The sequence below is a fragment of the Wasmannia auropunctata genome, unplaced genomic scaffold, assembly GCF_000956235.1.
Source record: "Wasmannia auropunctata unplaced genomic scaffold, wasmannia.A_1.0 LD335767.1, whole genome shotgun sequence".
Classification (NCBI taxonomy): Eukaryota; Metazoa; Arthropoda; class Insecta; order Hymenoptera; family Formicidae; genus Wasmannia; species Wasmannia auropunctata.
Genome location: NW_012027123.1, coordinates 337,644 through 359,055, shown reverse-complemented (window position 1 = coordinate 359,055; position 21,412 = coordinate 337,644). Strand labels below are relative to the sequence as shown.

Sequence of the window (21,412 nt, the reverse complement as noted above, 5' to 3'; positions counted from 1 at the left end):
AATCGATCACGCTTCTTTCGCCGGAGAGCCTGGAGATCCGATTCACCCGGTCGTCGCGGCGCTCGCGCGTTGCGGTGCTCATTCACTCCTGTAGACTGTTTACGGAAGTGTCCGATTGACTCGCCCGTTTCTCTCTATCTCTCCCTCTTCTTTCTTCTCTCTCTCTCTCTTTTTGTTAACGTGCATGCGGTTTATTAAACGAACGCGCGTTCTCCTGCACTCGGCCGCAGAGCTCGCCGCAATTGAGCACTCCTCGACACCGCGCGTTCGCGACTCACTCGCGACAACGCAGCAGCGGCTCCTCGTTTCGCGGCTCGAGGGACCGTCCCTTCATTCTCGTTCACGCACCGCGTCCGCCCACCACGTCACGATCGCGAGATCACGAGAGCGCGTAGAGAGAACCCGCGTGGCGATCCGGCCACGGTGGCGGGCAGCGGCGTTTAACGTCGTCGTCCTCGCGATAGAAGCGGCTCATACGCCGCGGACATCGCGGCGATCAGCCATTGCCGGAGAAGACCTCCTCTCTTCTGACCCTACCGAACATCATCTTCGTCGGAGTCTCTCCACCTCCTCTCTTCTGTCTCTCGGCCCGCCGATCAAGAGCCCGCCGCTGTCGTCGCCCGCAGTCTCCGAATGCTCGTCCGCCTCGCCGCTTCTCCGTCCTTCTTCTCTCTCCCCCTTTCTGCAAACGAAATTCCCTTCGTAGCGAACGCTATTGTCTATATCGTAAGTACTCCGTCGCTCGTTAGCTTCCGCGTGCGACGTGCGCGCGATCACGAGCGACCTCGGGCATAGCGCCGGCGGATTTGACATAAGTATCGCGTCTCCCCCAGTTAACGTATTGTATTCTACAAAATAGTAATGCCTGAACCAATAAATTTCATAAATGTCAAATGGCAGCGGGATTACCTCTTGGAGAACATAGAATTCCCCCTATCTAATTTCCTTTCTAGAGAAAATGATGAAATCTCAATTTGATTGATAATATAAATACATTGATTTCACGATTCGGCTTTTCTCTGCCGACTCGGTTATAACGATATGATTTTTGTTATTTATGTATAATTATGTACAATATGCCGGAATTTTGTAGAACTCATTACCCATGATATTCATGCATTTACTAATCACGCTTCCTATTCCCAATTCTACACTCATTTTCTTCGTTCCTATCAATCATTCTTATTTTTGTTCTTCTTCGAGCGTTTTAAATCTGCATAGTGCGACTTTACATTCATAATCATTAAAGCGCATTTTAAATCCGCATAAAGACTTCCTTGAAGTTTTAATCTTCCATTCATTGCACATGTGCATTCCTTTATTTCCCACGTATTAATATATGCAAGATAAATTCATTTTGATTAATTTTTAATTTGATTTCATAATACCAAAATATCTGAAAATATAAGTATTTAGTAGACGTATTATGCAAAGATAAATAAATAATAAAAAAATATTTAAATATACAAACGTGTGATGTCAATTGTGATTGTCTAAATCTCAGTCTTCCGATTTAGTCTTCGATCAAATAAATAGCGTCTAAAAATTTCGCACGCTTTTGTTGTTCTATTATTCGACTGAGCTACGTAAATCTGCAAATAGCGAAAATCCGGAATTGTTGTCGCGGTCACGTACATTGATAAAATATGCAAATTTTAACGAAGGCGGGCACGTGCCGGAAAAACGGCGAAAAAAGGACAATTGATCGCGAACGCGAATGGTGTAGTCAGGGAACGGATTCACGCCTTCTAACAAAGGTAGGAATGTGTATCTCTTATTATATTCGTAGCTTGTTGCGCTATTTTCAGCACTGGAGCATGCGAATACAAATCTCGCTGGCTCGGCGCGAAAAGAGCCGTGCGTTTTCGCAACCTTATTAGTCTCTCCAAATCCCTCGTCAAGAAAGGGCGCGTATTTCGCACTTTTTCGCAAAGTGCACCACCCTTCGAAGAGATATAAGAGATGGATACAAATCAACGTTCAAAGTTAAAACTGATTCATTGAAATGAGATTGAAAACAGCGATATGGAATGTCGGATAGCATCTATAAAGATATGCGCCTATTAGCCGTTTCCATAACCATTAATTAAAATTAATTGGGATTTGATTGAATCTTTCAGTTTAGCTAACTCGAATTAAAATGCTCGCGGGAAACGGTTTAGCATGAATTACTCTAATACGCGCATGCAGATACTTATATTCCTCTGGAAGGTGAAATGTCAAACGCGTACTGAGCACACGCGACGATAACCAGAATAAGGAAACGCTTATTGCAACCAGTTTCCGTCCGTCTCTGCAAAAAACCGCGTTCCTATTCAGCAGCGACGAGAATAATAACATGCAATGTTTCACAAATTTACGTCACCTGATGCAGACTGCGATATATGTAGGAGGAGTATAAACACATTTTGTTTCTCCAGTACGTTTGTAAATTACGATCATCCGGCATGATTGCGGGCAAATTATATCGTTGTGTATAATTTCCTATTTTACATAGACGCAAAAATTTTCATAGACGCGCGACGATTGTTTATGTATCGTTTGTATATTTAAAATGCCCAGCTGTAAACCGCCATTGAAGTAAAATAGCTGTCAATATATGTCACAATTTAGTTACCTGTGTTTTGCGCACCTTATAAATAAATTATCGCAACAACTTTTTCGCACACTATTATTGTACTTTTCCACACTTTTTATAAAATGCGTAATATCTGCTTATATAATGCAAGATATAAAATATATTCACCGCAAATGCCGTAATTCTCGATATTCACAAAATAATATAATTCTACAATATGTTACATAATTTTCCGCATAAAGGCCCGACTATTTTTACGCTTACTTTTGTCTGAGAATTCTTTGACTTACAATTAGAGACAGTGGACATTTTAAGGCAGCAAAATGAATGAAATGATCGCACACATGCAAGTTGTGGCTAGATAAGACCGTTAAAATGGCATGCCCACGTGCTTGACGATAGATTAATATCGTCACGAAATCGTCGATAATCGAGCTTGCAGTGTGTTATGTCTGTCTTCTTCTTCTCAAAGAAGTCTTCTTGTCAAATGATGATAAGAACTCGCGCAGACTTAGAATGTTGTAAAGATTTTATTTGCCATCTTATGGAAATGTTTCAGAGTTTTATTAAGACGTGGCATGATCATGTGTAAGCAATATGAGGAAGTTTCGTTGGCATGAAATGTTGATATTTGCCAGCTTGTCTGGAAAAATCAACAATTTTGTAATCAAACTGACAATGCGCTTTTTTTTTAATGATGCCTCCGTATTTGTACAAGACTCTGACACTGCTTTAATAATGATACACGGTAAAAATGGATATCAACTTATATTTGATTGCCATTGTCATAATATTTGTGATATCGCGACAATGTTCTAACTTTACGTGAGCGATGTTAATCTTCGGAATCATAAGTGAACCTGCCGTGCTCGCTTCGTCAATAAATTAAATAAGCGAAATCTCTTAGATTCAAATTAAGTTCGACGAAACAATTAAGTGAAATTAATTTATGGTTATAAATTAATCATTAAATATTTATTAAAATAATTCACTTATTTCGGACTTAATGCTTCATTAACGACTCAATAATGATATACAATTAATGTCTTCTTGTCTCTTGTCAAATTTTCCACTTTGATCTTTATCACAATATAATTTTAACTGACAAAACAGTTTGCTGTCAATACAATAATTAATTATAATAATTTGATAATTTAATCGAACGACTTTTGAAAATATTTTTCACGAAATAAAACGCTCGTTTTAAAAAGTGAGAAAATAAACGAAAATAATAAAGTCAATAATTCTGATAACACACTTCCATGAGCCATCTAAATCCTAATTGGCGACCGGTTCTTTCAACCTGCAATTGTGCGATGCTTACCAGAATCGCAAAACCTTTTTTTTTTCTATTTAGAAAAAGCCAGTCAGCCTACCATTGACGTCAGGTAACCCTAGACCCCGGGGCACATGCGGCTCGCGAGCGCACAGTCGTGCCTCTCTCATTGTTCGTTACAATTACGAGTGACGTCACGGGTGCAAACAATGTCATTCCGCTTCGCACGCCTTCGCATTCTGCCCATCCCTCTCTTTCTTCCCTGTGCGCGATCTCCCGCTCGTCACCCCCCTCCCCCCGCCCTCCCCCTAGCCCGCCGTTCCTATCATCTGCGCGTTCGCGATGCACGCGAATCCGCGCGCCTACGCGACTCTTCTTACAATTCGTGCCGTTCCCAATATAGGACATTTGCAATTTTATGCAATTTTATGCAAGCCGTACGTCCCTCGTTTTCCTCTTCGATTCCTCTTCTTAATAAAAATATTACATCACGTCCTTTTCTACAGCGAATAATTTTCTGAATCATGCAAATCTAAATTTTTGCTATAAGTTTACTCTTGAGAAACGTTATGGAAAAATAACGTCACGTGATTCTCAATTATGTATTATATAAAAATAATATGTTTTCACAAGGACATTATTGCTAAACAAATTTTTAATACTGTTATTCGCTGTAGTACCCGATAAAATCAATAATCAATAGCGACAGCTATTGAAGATTAAACTTTTATCTAAAGATAGATAAAATGACATTGTTCACTTCGAAACTTTCACTAAATACTCTCGTCGATGCGGTAGAAACCGCTGAACTTTCACATCGACCTAATGCATATATAAATAATGCACCTTGCGTTATGTTTTAGTCATAAGGTAAATAAAGAAATATGCATGATTAACCATGTTATCCCATTCGTAAAACTTGTAACTATACTTTGTCACGATAACGAACCTAAAAAGATGAATTACATATAATACTATAAATTTCGACATTTGCCAACGTTGTAAGATAATATTTTCTTTTAAGATGACATTTGCAACGTTGTGAGATAAACTTCACGAATCCACTCTCATATTTTTCCCTGAATGTCATAGAAATAATTGTAATAAGTAGATTGGCAAATTTTCAATATTGTCACGTAAGAAATCTAATAATTAAAATTTTCTCTCGATGTCAATGACATCGCTGTGAAGCCTCAATTATGCATCGGTCTTTAAAATCGACTTTAAGAGACGCCCATACATGTATATACTTTTGCACCTGACAAAATTAAGGATGTAGTCATCTCTCTATTTCAACGATAGTATAATAGCTGCGCCTGATAAGAGAAATGATGGCGGATGACGTACCTCACTATGACGTGGATTCTCTGACGCGGTCAACTGATCGGACATGTCGCAAAATGCAGATAAGTACAAATCAACTATAGTCGGACATGTCGCAATAAAATGCCAGATACCAGATCGTATCATTCGAAGAACAATGTAGCAACAGCGTTTCTTGACAAAGATAGTGTACAGTATTTTTATAAAACGCCGCATAACAGTTTCGTACGAAAATTTATTCGATTAGAACATAACTGGATTTGCCAATTTTTATGCTAATAAGGGCAATTCGTGCAAGTTTACACAATATTTTTATATCATTTGTTTCGATTCTCAAAAAATGATTTAATAAATCAACAATGTAATTGCATTTTCGACTGATGACATTATTTATTTTATTTGGAGATACTCCAAATTCTAAAGGAATCCGCTTCACTTCAGCATGACAGTGTCTTTTCTAGCTTCATAATTAGAAATTAACCAGAAATAAAATAGAATTAAAATAAGCTTTTCAATTTTAAATTTTCGTTAAATATAATTTCGCAAGGAGACACCTATAAACTTGCTGGCGCCTCTTGCGTCAACGATCGATCCCCCGTTCGATCTTACCGATGCCGATCTCACGCCCTAGCGGGTTCCAATATACCGCCGAAGAATCGAAGAAAGCTGGATGAGACGCGCGCGTCCGGCCGCCGCTTCCTCTACGCTGCGCTGATTGAAATGCGACAGCGCGTAGATGGGGGCTGATGACGAGGATGATGACGATGCTCTCTCACTTGGGTGGACCACCTCGGTGCAGGCCAAGCCTTCGGGTTTCGCCGCCTTTGCCTTCCTTCGCGAACCAGCACGTACACAAGAGCGCCCAAGGCGTCACTGTATAAGCCCCCGATCAGCGGCTCGCTCGCAATCACGCACGTATATGTACGTACGTTCACGCAGCGAGAGACACAAACGCACTCACGCACGCACCCACGCACGCACACATACGCTCACTTAACGCGGCACTCGGAAGTTCGGTAGAAGCCACGAACACTCTTCAGCGAATCAATCGAATCACTGCACCGCCCAGCATCCGGTCACCTCCGTTCTGCCATGTACGACATGCATAATACGTGTTGTGTGTGTGTGTGTATGTGTGTGTGTGTGTGTATTACGCGCGTTTCGCGACGAAATAACGCGGCTTCACAACGCTCGTCTTGGACGCTCGTCTTGGACCGCCACCGCGAGTCGTCATCCCCCGCGCGCACCACGTACCGAGGGAGAAGCCAGAAAACGTTACCCCGAAATATAGGACAAATCGTGGGCACCCTTCTGCTCCTTCGAGGAAATGCTCTAGAACGTCGTTCGTTGAGGCTTGCACCCCTTCGACTCTTTTATCACCAATTTTTATATCTTCCCTCTCGCGTTCTCCGTTTTCTTCCGTAGCAGTTGCCTCTTCTTCGGGTCACGGGTTGGTTCCCTGTTTTCTTCCTCTCTAACTATTGCTCCTTTCTCTATCTCGCTCTTCCCCTCCCCCTCGACTTGTCCCTCGTGTTTTTTTCTCACCCTATATCCTCCTCTTTTTCGCTCCGTGTGTCTCACACACCCTGACGAGGAGTGCACGGCTACCTAGTGCCAGAAGGAGCAAGTAGCCTCCATCGCGGACTGAAACTGAGGCTATACCATGTAGATACAAGGGGTCCGGTGCGTTATACCGTCCTCGTATCTATCATTTCGAGGCTCCTCTCGGGGTTCCCCCGCCCCCCTCCCCCTCTCGCCGACCCGCGGATCGGGGATCGCTCGATCTTCCTCGATCGATCGTACGGACCTCTCGAGCCCTCTCGCTCCCGCGCGCGCGACCGATTCCCCCTTCCCGACCTCTTCCACTTCCCAACAACGATCCTCGGAGACCGCTCTTCCCCCTTGGCTACTCCCGCCCGTCCTAACCGAGGTGGCCCTCTCGGTAACGTGACACACAGGCGGCTATCTCGACTATTAATATATAAAATGGGGTTCCTCGACACTCGCCGCCCGGTAATTGTACCCGCGCGGCCAGCACAGCGCGGTGCTCTCTCGCCGATTTAGATTTCCACCGGCCTAAACCCTTTCTCGCGGTCTCTTTCTCTCCTCCCTTCCTCCCCCCGCTCTCTCTCTTTCTCTCTGTCTCTCTCTCTCTTTCTCTTTATCTTTCTTACTGATTTCTGGATTGTCTAATCCTGCACAAAAACAAGATAGAATCCGTTTAAAGCTATAATTTCATGAATAAATCTACACGGAGAGAATTTTTTTTTACCCTGCAAATCATGTTAATTGTGGGATAATATATTATTTAGGCAAATTTTACTGTATTTAATACTGTAAAATTTATTATAGTGCACAGTAAAATTTGCTTAAATACTGTATTGTCCCACAATTAACATGATTTGCAGGGTAAAAAAAAATTCCGTGTAGATTTATTCATGAAATTATAGCTTTAAACGGATTCTGTCTCGTTTTTGTGCAGGATTAGACAATCCAGAAATCAGTAAGAAAGATAAAGAAAAAAAGAGAGAGAAAAACAAATACTCTCCGTGTAGTAATGCACAATTTTTATAAAACGAAAGAGAAGAGTATGAGAAAAGATCGAAATATCTTAAAGGAATAATTTATTATTTACTTGAATAAACTAGTAGTAATTCGCAAATAAATTTTACGATATATATATATATATATATATATATATATATATCTTTTTTGGAACGATAAGCCAATTATTTCACTTTTTTCCTTATCGTTTATTTATACAAAAGAAAGATTTTTCAATTCCTATAGATACTGCATTTTCTGTCCGACGCTTATCAAAGATTATGTCACGAGAGCGCGAGGGTTCAATCACGGTTGAACGAGATCGGAAGGAACACCTTGTCGTTCCATTTGAATAAGAGCACTCGGTATCGGGGTAAGATAGTCGTCCAAGTATCACATCCGCATGGTCAAATCAGGGCTATAGCGGATGCTATTGAGGCAGGTCCGCGGAGCACAGGATATTATCACACTAAATCTCGCATTTGTACGTTTAGCACACGTCATCGAAGTGGGAAGAAGCAATACGGAACGTAATACTGTCATGTGTACAACATATAGAATATTTTCATTAACGATAAGTAATGATAACATCGATATATACACATCTTTTAATTAATTTTTATTATAGGCAGTATTGATTTATAAGTATGTCGATTTATAGACAAATTAATTAACTTCCTCTTTACCTAATACTGTAATCCTTTATAAGATTCGCAGCTATATAGTAATAAGTAACGACTAAAATATTGGAGACATTGTGTGAGATTGTTTGTCATCAATTAGATTAGATAAAATCTATTTAGATTTGTCTTTTTTAATTCAAATTAAATCTTATTTCCAGCATATCAAGTTTTGCGATATTAGAAATTAAAAACTTATTATAGCAAAATATTTATGCAAAAATAATTAAACTATAAAAATGTGCATATTGTCAATTTTTTTTATAAATAAAAAAATAAATACATTCAAATACATTTTAAATGTATAGCGGCGTAGTTATTTCACTATTGTTAAAAAATAAATGTTTATTAATATAAAACTTAAACATATTATAGGCGCTATCTATCTCAAATGACTTTTATTCATAAAATTGTTTAACTTTCGAAAATCAAGTCCTTAAAAATTGTAAATTTCATTTTACTATTTCTTTATATAATAAAACACCGGTGTAGAAAGGTACCCATAATTTTACGATTTTAGGCGTGAGATACGCACAAAAATTTAAATAAAATTATAATATTTTTCAATTTCACCACGGAAAAAAATCGGAAGATCATGAACGTGTTACCCGCCGGAAATATCCGTGGGTATATAGTTCAAGGCGCGCGTTTTGTGATACATAGGGGCGCCAGTAAACGGTTCAAGATGCAGGCTGGTTGTCATGGTAACCAAGTGACATGGCGGCGTCCACCGTACACATGACTCCACATGGGTCCGTTACCGCGCCGGCGAGTTGTATAAATAATCGGATTTACTCGCGATGTCGAATTACGACGAACCGGGCCGCACTCGCGGACGTGCATTACTGTGCAGTGTCAAGCCGAGGCACGTGAGGTCCCTGAATTTCGGGCAATCGATCCTCGAGCTCGATGCCGTGGAGCAGCGGTGCTCCGTACCGAACGGCGTCCTCGTGATCGACCAGAATGTCACTCGCATACCGTGCACCGAGAAAGGGGATTTCGTGCGCAAGTGGCTCGAGACGCACGAGAACGGCGGGTACAATCCGCCCCCGCGGTTGTCCCCCGTTCCGGGAACGTCGGCGACCGCGGCCTGCCAGATCTCGCCGGTACTCAGCAGCAGTAGGAAACGACCCAGGGGAAAGATCCGTGCAGGCGGAAACGCCGCAGCGAGAAGGCCGGGCGATGCGGGTCACCAGCGAAGCGCGGGGAATTCCGCAACGCAATGTAAATCACATTACGGATGTAAGGAGGAGAGCGAGAAGTGGGGATCTGTGATCGAGACGACACAACACACGCCACCTGGTACGGACAGGGTGGCTGTCGACGAGAGTGACGAGACGTCTCCCGTTCTTGGTACGCATCGCGCCTTATGCAGGAAAAAGGCAAGAAAACTGCGGCATGAAGCAAAGGATAGTATCTCTCCAGAATGCTTCAAGTTACCGAGCCACAAAATCACAAGTGGAAACGCAGAGTCAATAGCGGAACCTGACGGCGGCCGTAATGATCTGAGAGAGATTCCTGCGAACCGAGATAAATTGGGAGAAAATTTGGATGTCAAATCTAGAACGAGACTTACCCTCTCGATCGAGGCAAGGGAGAGCCCAGAGAGATATCAGAGCTATATAGACTTTTCGCCATCGACGCACGAGAAATTGAGTTTTGCCGACAGCTCGAGCGACAGCGCTGGCAAAAACGACTCGAGGATAGAAATAGGTACGAGCGATGACAGCAAGGACGAGGAGGAGTGCGTCAGACTTGTAATAGGTGCAAGCACACAGGGCAGCGACAACAATCTGAGCAACCTCATAGAGGAGACGGAGGATACGCAGGAAATTGCAAGAACATCCGCACAGTCTTTGACACCAGCAGATAAATATTTGATCCCTTCGGGACAACCGTGTACGTCCTCGCGATTGGCCATTGACGATTTGGACGAAACTTACTGCCCGGAAGCGGAAATGCTGCAGGATGTGCAGAGCACACGTCTGTCCGCAAGAATCTCCGGGGTGCAGTCGTTGAATAAAACCACGCAGAGAACGGGTAGCAAGTCGACGCAAACTGACGTTCACATCAGCACGATAACGACACCGTCGAGGAAGTCTCCGGACAAGGGTGTACAGGCGCATCTTTTGGACTCTGGGAAGAAACGGCGCAAGCCTAAGAAGTGGGTATAGTTCTCGTTGAACGCTTTGACTATATAAGTATGGACTGATAGTAATTAACTTCACACGTGTCGCCAAGCTGGAAGATGTAGACTCCACCTCAGTCAGTAATTTTCTGCGGGGAGGGCGAAGGCTCCTGTGAAATCAGCGTGTTTACGACGTGTAAAGAAAAGGTGCTGAGTTTGTTTTTAATTTCATTCCGTCGATTTGAGATTTTTTTTGGCTCCCTATCAATTTTCAACATAACATTTAATACATTTTGACAGATATTTGATATTTTTTTTACTGACTGGGGTGGAGCCTAAAAATCGAAGTTCGATACCTCAACCAACTTCAGCTCGGCGACACTGGGCATATGTTTTTTACATAATATATAAATTCGGGGGGACTAGCAATCCATATATATATAGTCAAAGGTTGAACGTAGGTGGATCTCTACACGGATTTCTGACGTTTGTACTTTCGTGTTTTTCCAGGGGAGGCATGGCCGCGAGACTGCATTCCTTGATCAACGCGCAAGTGTCCGACATTCGTATATGGCGTTACCGAATGAAGAGGCAGGACGCCGCGTCAGCGGGGTACATCAGCGTACTTGTGCGCGAGACCACGAGGCAATTCGGCAACCAGTTTCTGAGAGGCGTCCTAATCGAGGATCGCTTCAATCTCCTGCGGGGCGACGTGCAAGTCGAACAGGCGGAAACGCGTGATATTCAGGCCCAGCTGAAGGGGATCCTACACTGCAGGGATATAACAATTATGCTAGTCTGTGATATAGTCGGTACATTGAGAATGATATCGAGAGTTGTGATAAACGTTTATCCGCCTTGGGATATCTTGGATAGGGACGATCTTACCCTGGAGGCGATGTACATAAGTATAAATGATAACTGCGAAATACCGGATATCGAGAACCTCGGGAGATCGCGCGAGCGTAAGAAGCGAATTCTCAAAGAGTTCAATTGTCCCTGTATAGAAGAACAGAGGGAATTGCCGTTCTGCGCGAGAAAGCCTACCGGCGATAAGCCCGACGTGATGCAACAGATATTTAATTTCTAATTTAATTTCCGCCCTATTGTACATTCAAGATGTGATATAGGTATGTTGCAGAGTTTTCTAGTATTCTCTCGCAGATTGCACTTTTGACGACAAAAGCGTTTTCCTTTTCTATTCCGTCTCTTCAATTCGAGGCGCTGCCGACTAAAATTTTAATTAGCTGTATGTAATTGTGATAATTTCGTTGTAGAATCGGTACAGTGATGTAGAAAAAAAGTAGAATTGTGCAATCTGTATAATTACATATATGATCAATCAATTTTGAATCAAGTGTACATCGTGCGATATTTTTTTAGTCACACCTAGACGACAGATTGATAAAAGAAATTGTTTAATATTATATAATATCGCTGTTTATATTTAATAAATTAAATATATTTTTTTAATAAACACAGTTGTTATTTAATTGTTTTAAGGTATCCGCGTAGTCGCGAAAGACTGCAGAGTATTTGTAAAAAAAATGGAATTATGTATTTGGAATAAATGTAAAAATAGAAAAATAGAAAAATGTAATAATTGTGAAAATTGTAAATTAATTTTTAATAGATAAAATCGATCGTCGCCGTCTCGCGCAGTCTTGTTGATATCACGGACTCACTGCAGATGGCTCTGTATTCCATACGATTCGTCAGCGTTCTGCTGCGATGCAGTGATAAACTCGGATAAACTGTCACAGGTTGTTTGGCTGTCTCTTGCCTTTGTTTTATTGTTCTTGACGTCCTAATAACAATCCACGGTAATCGTTTTTGCAGACAGACGTGAAATTAACGATATTCGCAGCATAAAGGTACATAAAAATCTGCGTTCTTCAAAAATGTTTTTACATTACTGTGTCGAGTTAGAATATCGGTTGTTGCAATCTAATTTGATGGAGCTCGAGATTAGTACACAAGGTCTTTTTGATGAACATGACACTTGCTTTGCCAAAGTAGGCAGCTGAAATCTCTAATGAGGTCTATGAACAACGGGCGCGATTGCTTTATTTCTTACTGCGTGCACCTAACCTCAAATCTTTAAAATTGTCATTTAAATATCGGTCTTCCCTTACAGTTTTGGAACGATGTCGATTACACAAGATCGTCCCGAGTTGTATGAAGAAGTTAAGCTCTATAAAAACGCCCGGGAGAGGGAGAAGCACGACAATCAGGCGGATCTGTATGCCGTAGTAAATACGTTGCAACATTTGGAAAAGGCTTACATCAGGGACTGCGTTACGCCTAAGGAATACACGGCGGCGTGCAGCAAACTGTTGGTGCAATACAGAGCAGCGTTTAAGCAGGTGAGTTTTCAGAACTTTCAAGCAAGAACGCATCTCTTTCTCTCTACACGATACTTTATAGAAATATATTTAACACTGGAACTGCGGCGATAGACCTTTCCTAGAATTCGAATGGATTATTTACGACCCATATTTTTTTGGTTTTTTGATAGACAAAGTGGTGACTAAATACTACAGTTTTATTAATGCTATATTAAGAATTCAGTTTATACACAGCTACAGTTAATTACAGTGGAAAATAAAGATTATTAAAAGAGTAAAAAATGGGACAGCCACAGTTCTAGTATTAAGCCCCTATGTTATAATTCTCTTAAGATAGTGTTGATCATTGTTGTTGCATATCTTTTCTATCAAATATAATATCTGCGCAGTGACAATATGACTGACACCATTAAGAGTTACAGAACAGAGACTTTAATAAAGAATATGAACTCTAACCATTTCCATATCTTGTAGGTACAGAGCGATCAGTTTCCAACAATCGACTCCTTTACCAGAGCATTCCGCTTGGATTGTCCCGCTGCTCTCGAGAGAATCAAGGAAGACAGGCCGATCACGATAAAAGACGACAAGGGCAACACTTCTAAGTGCATCGCCGACATCGTTTCGCTGTTTATCACGCTCATGGATAAATTACGACTGGAAATCAAAGCCATGGATCAACTGCACCCGGATCTGAGAGATCTCATGGACACCATGAATCGTCTCAGTATACTACCAAGTGACTTCGACGGTAAAGAGAAGGTCTCAGAGTGGTTGCAGACTCTCGACAATATGTCCGCCTCGGACGAGTTATCGGACACGCAAGTCAGACAATTGATATTTGATTTAGAGACATCCTACAATGCTTTTAATAAGATACTCCATAATTCGTAATTCTCTTTATTTCCGGTCGAGTCGAGTTAATCTAATATTATTTATAATACAAATACCTCGACGTATCGATTATAATGCTGTTTAAACGAAATTTTATTAATAATTTATAAAATAAAAAATAATTATTTGTACATATTGTTACTATTAATTAATGTTGTCGCAAAATATCGATTTAAAAAATGCGTCGAGGTTTTTTCTATTATAGATAATATTAATTTATTCTCAGCTGCGACATTTATAGTATTTGCAATTATACTTTTTTTTTATAAGCAACAATTTGCCACTTGAATTTGCCACTTTACATCGTTCCTTGAATCACGTGTAAAACTCGCAGTATATAAGATCCTTGCATACACTTTAGTGCTAAATGAAACTATTATATTGGATATATGTGTATGTATATATACAAATATATATATATATATATAGCTGCGCAGAACAAACTATTTTATATGCGATTCTTTGTAATCAAGGTGAATTGCTGAGCGACGCTTGTATATTATCGCGTTATGTAATATTGTCGATTAAGCCAATAAAAATGCGTATACACAGTTTTAATAAGCTGTAGGTGTCTGATACGTATTTGCGAGCACGTCCTGTACCAAAGAGGCGACTGTCTATTAAATTCTCTCTATTTAATCGAGAATGTTAATTGTCCTTTTGTGTCAAGAGATTCTCGCGAAACTTTCCAACGCGCGGCCGCGCGACAACGGGCGCGCGCTTTATCACCGCGCGCCAAGGTGCGCGCTCCCGCCCGCCCGCCTCTCGTAAGCGGCGCGTTTAACGCGCAACAATGACGCCGCGCCGCGCGCGCGCGCGTGCGTTCAAAGCCGATATTTCGTCCGGGTTTCTGTTTGCGGGCGGGATGGTAACGCGCGGGTTAATTCGCGCCGCGTCCCTTTGATGTGCCAAGAGCAGACTTTTCCCCGAGTCGAGTATTTACGCGCGGGGCGCGCCCCGGTATGCAAATGAAGAGGGTGGTCCTTCGGCGCGCGCTGTCACGTCGGGGTACAATAACGGCTGAACTATTGACTAAACTAAACTAAACTAAATTAAACTGAGCTAAACTAACAGCCAGGTTGTATCTGCCAGTCGTGCCAGTTCGCCGCATTCGATGTCCGTGTGCATGGTGCACACCCTTCGTCTCCCTCCCTCCCTTTCCCCTCGCCCGTCGCCGTCGTCGTCGTCGCCCACCGTACTCGCGCGCTGGCAAGAGGAAAATTTACATGCAATAGGAATGCCATTATTCGCAAGTCAAAAGCGAGAGAGTTTCGACATTCGAAGAAACGCGTCTTAAAATTAGTTTCGCCGCTGCGCTGTCATCCGAGAAGTGGAGTGCGTACGAAAGGAGCAAGGCTGGTACATTTTATTAAAATTATTTTTCGTCGGCAAAAACGCGTGCAAACAACAACGTCTAACGTGCAAACAAACGGAAGGGGAAATATCACGTTGTTTCACAATTAAAATTCAGTTAAACCCTTCTTTTTTTTTTATCTTAGAGCTTACTCATTACGAAATCACGAAGACGAAGTTTGGAATTGCCCTGTGAACGCACGCCTGTGTGTTTTATCTTCTCTAAGCTGGCTCGAGAACTCCGCCAATATAGAGATTCCGAGAGCTCGGAAAATAAATCGAACCGTATCTCTAAATATGTCACTTTAGATCCACTCTAAATCCGTTTTCGGTTTCCCGGGCCCGGTTGCGTCTTATCAATGCCAGGAACTGCGCGAGATCTCGGGTCATCTTCCGGGGGAGGCACGTGCTGAAGACGATGAGATTTTCATCCAACTTTCAAATAAGGATGATCCTCTCAAGGCAATCCTGGAGCTATTTCAGCAAGCTCGAACATTGCCAAGCCACTTTTACGCGCGGGGAATATAGCCTTCGTACACATCTCTCGACGATGATATATATATATATATATATATACATGCATACGGCAAAATACACGGGCGCATACTCGCGCGCCGGCTTATCCGTCAATCTGTTCGTTTACCTGACGGTGTTATTTCAATATAAATCACTCCGGTCCCGCTAGAGCGAATATGCTTGCCTTTGACAGGGTGATTTTACCCTCTTTCACTTTTGCCTTCGTATAAAAATTCAGATTTCGCGGAGCGATTCGGCAGCCGCGGAAAAATCAAAGACTTTGATGTATGTACGGGGTAGCCTAGCTCCTTCGGCGCGCTGCAACGCGCGCGCACGTTTAGATCCGCACGCATATAGCCGCGAGAATGGATTTATCACCACGTCGTCGTCCGTTATATTGCGGCTGCGCCGCGAAAAAAAATCCCTCCGTACGCGCGCGCGATTATCGCGCTCGCGAGTATGACGAGGCCGTTTGTATCGCCGCCGAGTTTCCCCGGCGAGAGATATCGCGATCATTTTGCATTTATATTAAAATCGTTTTTACGCCGCGTGATGGCAGTTAAGTAACTATGTTGTATAGAATTATCACACAAGTTAACATCCCATTCGTTATCGCGAGATGTAATCGCGCATTTATGCATTACATCTCGTGTCCCGTTAGATCGAAACGCTGAAAGAGTACAAAGTAGACCGAGTCATGCTACTTTCGAGTGAAATAAATTTAAAGTTGTTGTACTGTAACAAAAAAAAATAAGTGTGATTATTATTTGGTAACGGAAAATTTTTCCATATACGTGATCTGTTTGAATTATGGAAAGTAAGACGGCTAAGAAACTTTACTTGGTTTAACTATCTTTGAAAACTGAATTTGGTTCACCCACCCGTTTTCGGCGCTTTCATTGTTGAACTTGAGGAATATAATCCTGCGGAATAAATATAACACGATCTCGCGTGTAACGACACGAAAGTATTCGAAACAAGTAAATCTTGGAGGAGGCAAGAATACACTTTCATGCTTTTCGAGTGACGTGGAAGTACGGGGATTATCTGCAGGCGTCGGTATTATCTGTAGAAAGCAGCACGTCTGCTTTCTGTTGAACGACAATGATCTTGACAAAAGAACGTACCGAGGAAAGCTTTTAGCTTATATGCACTCGCTAGGACTCGAAGGGATCGTAATGTCGCTTGAATTATACGCCTTAAATGATAATAGGAACAACAGACAATATTTGCCTAGTTATTTTAGGATTATTGCCGTTGCTTCGTGCGAAAACGTGTTTCATCGCATTATTCTCTTCCTTTAAATCTTATAAAAAAAAAAAAATCTTTCTATCTGCTGTAAGACATTTTAATGTAAAAAATGTGTCCGCGCGCGTGTAATCCTTAAAATATAGATAGAATTGAATGAAGGATACGATTTTATTCTGTTCGCGCGCTCTTAAAGCACGATTCCTCAAAAGAAAATCCCTTTATCTTTAATCGCATGGCGTTTCATCCCTTGACGTCTTTATTAAGGAGAGGCCGCGGCTCCATATTTTCGCTTAGAAAATCCGCACGTAAAAAGTGACTATGCAGATCTTTTTCTTTCTTTCTCTCTCTCTCTCATTCTCTGGGATACCTCGTGTATACATTAATATATGGCTGCACCGGCTGAGCGTAGATATACGCGCACGCAGAGCGTACTCGCGTGTCTCTCCCCCTCGGCTTCGTGTCGCTTGAGAGGCATATCACACATTGAGAGGACGTGAGTCGCTTTGAAAAATCGTGCCCGATATGCCGGCGCGGAACGAAGAAAAAGGGACGGCACGTGAGCGCTTGAAGGAAGGAAGGTAATGCGCCCCGGGTTTTCTCGCGCGCGCACACACCGCGCCGATCGTCCCCCCACGATAGCGACGGCGCACCTGGGCTCGATCTCTCGAATATGCGGCATGTGCGGCGCGCCCGCCCGCATGTGTATGCGCCCGGCCGTTTCCCCGAAAATTTTACGCTGCCCCCCGGATAAGCGAAGATCGACGACGTAAGTGAAATTCTCGCTCTTTCCGCGTACCTCGGACGGAATCTCAAAATCTTCGACTCCGTCCAGCGACGGATCAAAGGGAGAGATCGCTTCGAAGAAAGAAGGGGCAGGACCCCTCGCGATCCCCCGCGACCCCTTTACGGATTTTACACGAGACGACGCTGATATCGATCCTCTTTTTTTTTTCTCTTTCACCGTGCACCTGCACGGGGGGAGGAGAGGGGAACGCGATTGGTTCCTCGTTCCTCGAAAATCTTACGTCGTTCGAATATGCAACGGATCGGAACGACGTAAATGAAATTCTCTCGCTTTCAGTCTGTGACTAAATCTCGGAATTTAGGAGAAATGAAGGAAAGGAGATTCTGTGCTTTGGCTTCAAAGGAAATTGCCGAAGCGCGAATACATATGTTATGTATTACATTATATATATATATATATATATATATATATATATATATACAGCGCATACAATGAAGAAATCAAGGTTCCCGCATCGGCTATCTATATAGGCTAAAATTTCACGTAATGTCTCGAGAATAAAGAAAGAGTATCTCGGAGTACAATAGCCGCAAAGCTGCCCGCAGATAATGATCGAAATTACAAACTAAAAACAAGTGCGTATACGCGCAAGGTGCGCTTTCGCACCATCGCAGCGTCGGATAACGGCGACGCTTTAATGAGCCCTCGGGGGACGCATTCGCGTGCTGCAGATGCACTCTTGGAAACACACCACGCCCAACGTGAGGCGAGCCAAAGGGAACCAATACCGAGGAAAAATTGTGTACAGAGCATACACCGATCGCTGCGTCCGTTTCGGCTCTCTTTGTGTATACGCGCGGCGTAATGAACCGTGGCAATTACCAAAATTACGCCGCCTTTTCGCTCGCGAGCACGCCAGAGGCGAAACGAAAGGCGATATTTACCCTTCCTGGAAGATGTATTCGAGACATTATTACCCTCGCACGCGGAGACATGATATACGTATCTGCGTACAGTGATATAAAAGAAATATTTACCATCAAAGGAATGGAGCTTTAGCGGAATTAAAAATCGAATAAAAAAAATACAGGCATGTGTAATCACGCACTCTCAAATATAATAATCTCAAGTAATTTCAATCAATATCAGCTGATACTTTAAGTGAGTCGTGAGAAAGGAATGTGTAATTTTCGAAGAAACCTCCATTTCCGTCCATTAGAATAAACTAATGCTATACTTCTAATATCGTATTTATTTAGAAATCGTGAAATAACAAATTGGACATGATGCTATTCTTTTGACTAATTTTCTCTCTCTCTCTCTCTCTCTCTCTCTCTCTCTCTATTCTTAGAAACACTAATTTGACACGCTTCCTGTTCATCACATTGAATGAACGCAATCGCGCGTGGAGGAAAAAGTGCAATATCGTAAGGTCTACAACCCCCCAAATGACGAAATTACGCGCGGGGTCGAATGTGTCCGCTTGTGCCCGTGGGGGCTTTCCGCGCAATCTCTCGCTTCCTGGGGAATGAATACAGTTCTAACGGGGCCACCAGGGAGCTATTCGTGTGCCGCGGGGTCCATCGGCGATCGTCGCAACACGCTGCCGTTGGCTTTTAATGTTCAGCTGGGAGATTATTCGTCCCTGGAGGCTGGACAAAAATCGAGATCGAAATCGCGCTTCCGTTCGGCGCGTCGCACGAGCATCGGCGGCGCGCGCGATATATCGAGTATTATACACGGGCGAAAAGCTCCAAATCAATTGTTACGATAATGAGAAGGCGGGCGGCGGATAATATGTTGCGCCAGCTCTCTCGATCATCTACATTCTACAACCTTGTGTATATGTGAAATGCGTGACAATTAACGTTTCGTAATACCGCGGCGGCGAAATTGCAACGCAAGTTGCCGTAGCTAACGTAATTTCATGGACTTTGTACCAAATGAATATAGATAAGGCTTTACTTAATATTTTTTGCCAATACGAGCATGGCAAAGCTTAACAAAAAAATTTTCTATATTTTTAAATATGTTTTTTTTTCTTTCATTTTTATCTCTACCTTAAGCCACAATCTGTCTCCGTAAGGATATTCAACGGCTGGATAATAGTTTAATTGACCTGACAATGCATATGTCCAGTGGCATAAACATTTTGTTTATTTAAAATATATTATTTAATACCAGTTTGAAGTGTTTCGTCTAAGTTATCTTCCTTTTAAGCCCGCGGTCAGTTTTTCCTTCATCCATAAGATGACTGGTCAAAATATTTGGGTGCGTCTGAAGTCTTAGCTTGTGTAAGCCCTTGTATATAAGATATAATTTCATTTCTAACTGAAGGGATGTCTAAATCACGGTGTAATGCATCGTTTGTTATCGAGGAGCATCAACGATTATCTTTAAATATTTACTCGGTTCAATAAATTTTTACGTGAAGTAATTAAAACTCGGTCGATTGTACTTTCTTACGCTTTTTATTCTATCCGCGCCCGAGATGAGCGTGGATTTTTATAAATTTGATGGAAACGCGAAACAACTTTCGTGTAAATCGTAGGAAAATTGTGTCGTCGACGTTACTCATAAAATGTCGAGTGCTGGACGACGCACAATTGCGCAGAATGTTACTGAACAATGCGCCGTGTGGCAAAAGCCGCAGTAATGTCCTCCGCTTGCGCGCTGCTCCTTCATGCGGCAATCGAATTTCTGGATGCGCCCATGAACTTCGCCCTCGGGAATGCGGCGCTGCTCGGCCAGAGAAATCCAATTGTTCGCTGTTGATTCCTTTGTAATCGGCTGAGTACAGGTATCTGCCGCCTCCGCCGCCGCCACCGCCGCCGGGCAGGTAACGTTTTAAAGTGAAAAATTTTATTCCAGGTTCATGCCGGGATGCGTTCCGCGGGGCGCGATCGGAGAAACGTAAGCGCGACGGGCGCGGGTTGCGAAACAAAGGGCCCGGGGATTTAATAATGCGTTCTCTGCGCGCGGAGATACGATACCGCAAACGAAAAACGCGATGATGCACGCGCGCGAGACGTATAACGTCGAGGGAGATCGATAGCGAACGCTGGGCCCCGTCCCGCACGGTTCAATAAAAGTTTGCTCTCCCTGCCCCGGGCTGTGTTGTCGTACTTCTGATGTCGGGGAGATACAAAGCCGGGACGCGCGAATTAATCCAATAGCACACGAAGAGAAACAGGTGAGCGTCGGAGGGGTTGGAGAAGAACGGAGGAGGATGCAAGAAAGTGCATCGTGCCCGCGCGTTTGTCCCGCGGCGGATGTCTCTACGGGCTAATTAACTCGCACACGTATACGTTCGCCGACAGACAAAAGGTCGGGGAACAGTTTGTTAAGTCGAAATAGGGACGCGCGCGAGTACATATACGCGTACCCAAAAGAAATTAAAACAAAGATTGTTATTTTATAGAATAAACTTTCTACTGCTGGAATATTCTTTGAAAACAGTGATAAAATTTTGTCGATCTCTAATCTGTACTCGAAGAAAAAAAAATGCGGTAGAGAAAAAGGTGGTTAAATAGAAGACACCGGTGCATTTCCTACATAAATTCGTTCGTTGGATTTTGCGGTTATCAATCTTTGTTTAATGAAAAATGAAATTTCCTATCGACAGAATACGAATATACGTGCCGGCAGCGGCATCGCCGTAATCTATTTTGTGCATGATATCGGCGGGGAAAGTTATGAGCATCATCTCTCGTAAAAAAAGTTACGAAATACGATTTGCGTGAAATTATTCAAAATAGCCGGCGTGACGACAGAAC

At 42.6% G+C, this 21,412-nt stretch overlaps 1 protein-coding gene across 1 annotated transcript; it reads left to right on the top strand.

The window, feature by feature from the left end:
* The first annotated feature begins 9,140 nt into the window (after positions 1-9,140).
* Positions 9,141-13,920, top strand: LOC105456132. Its single transcript, XM_011699951.1, has 4 exons — positions 9,141-10,565; positions 11,040-11,612; positions 12,667-12,895; positions 13,352-13,920. The coding sequence occupies exons 1-4, from the start codon at positions 9,202-9,204 to the stop codon at positions 13,769-13,771; spliced, it is 2,586 nt and encodes an 861-aa protein (XP_011698253.1). The 5' UTR covers positions 9,141-9,201; the 3' UTR covers positions 13,772-13,920.
* The last annotated feature ends 7,492 nt before the right edge of the window (positions 13,921-21,412 follow it).

What these genes read in the sequence shown, in the direction of transcription:
- LOC105456132 (XM_011699951.1), top strand. Translation starts at nt 9,202, where the DNA reads ATGTCGAATTACGACGAACCGGGCCGCACTCGCGGACGTGCATTACTG. An exon ending in GTGATGCAACAGATATTTAA is followed by an intron (nt 11,613 to 12,666) that starts TTTCTAATTTAA and finishes CTTCCCTTACAG; the next exon opens with TTTTGGAACGATGTCGATTA. An exon ending in ACAGAGCAGCGTTTAAGCAG is followed by an intron (nt 12,896 to 13,351) that starts GTGAGTTTTCAG and finishes CATATCTTGTAG; the next exon opens with GTACAGAGCGATCAGTTTCC.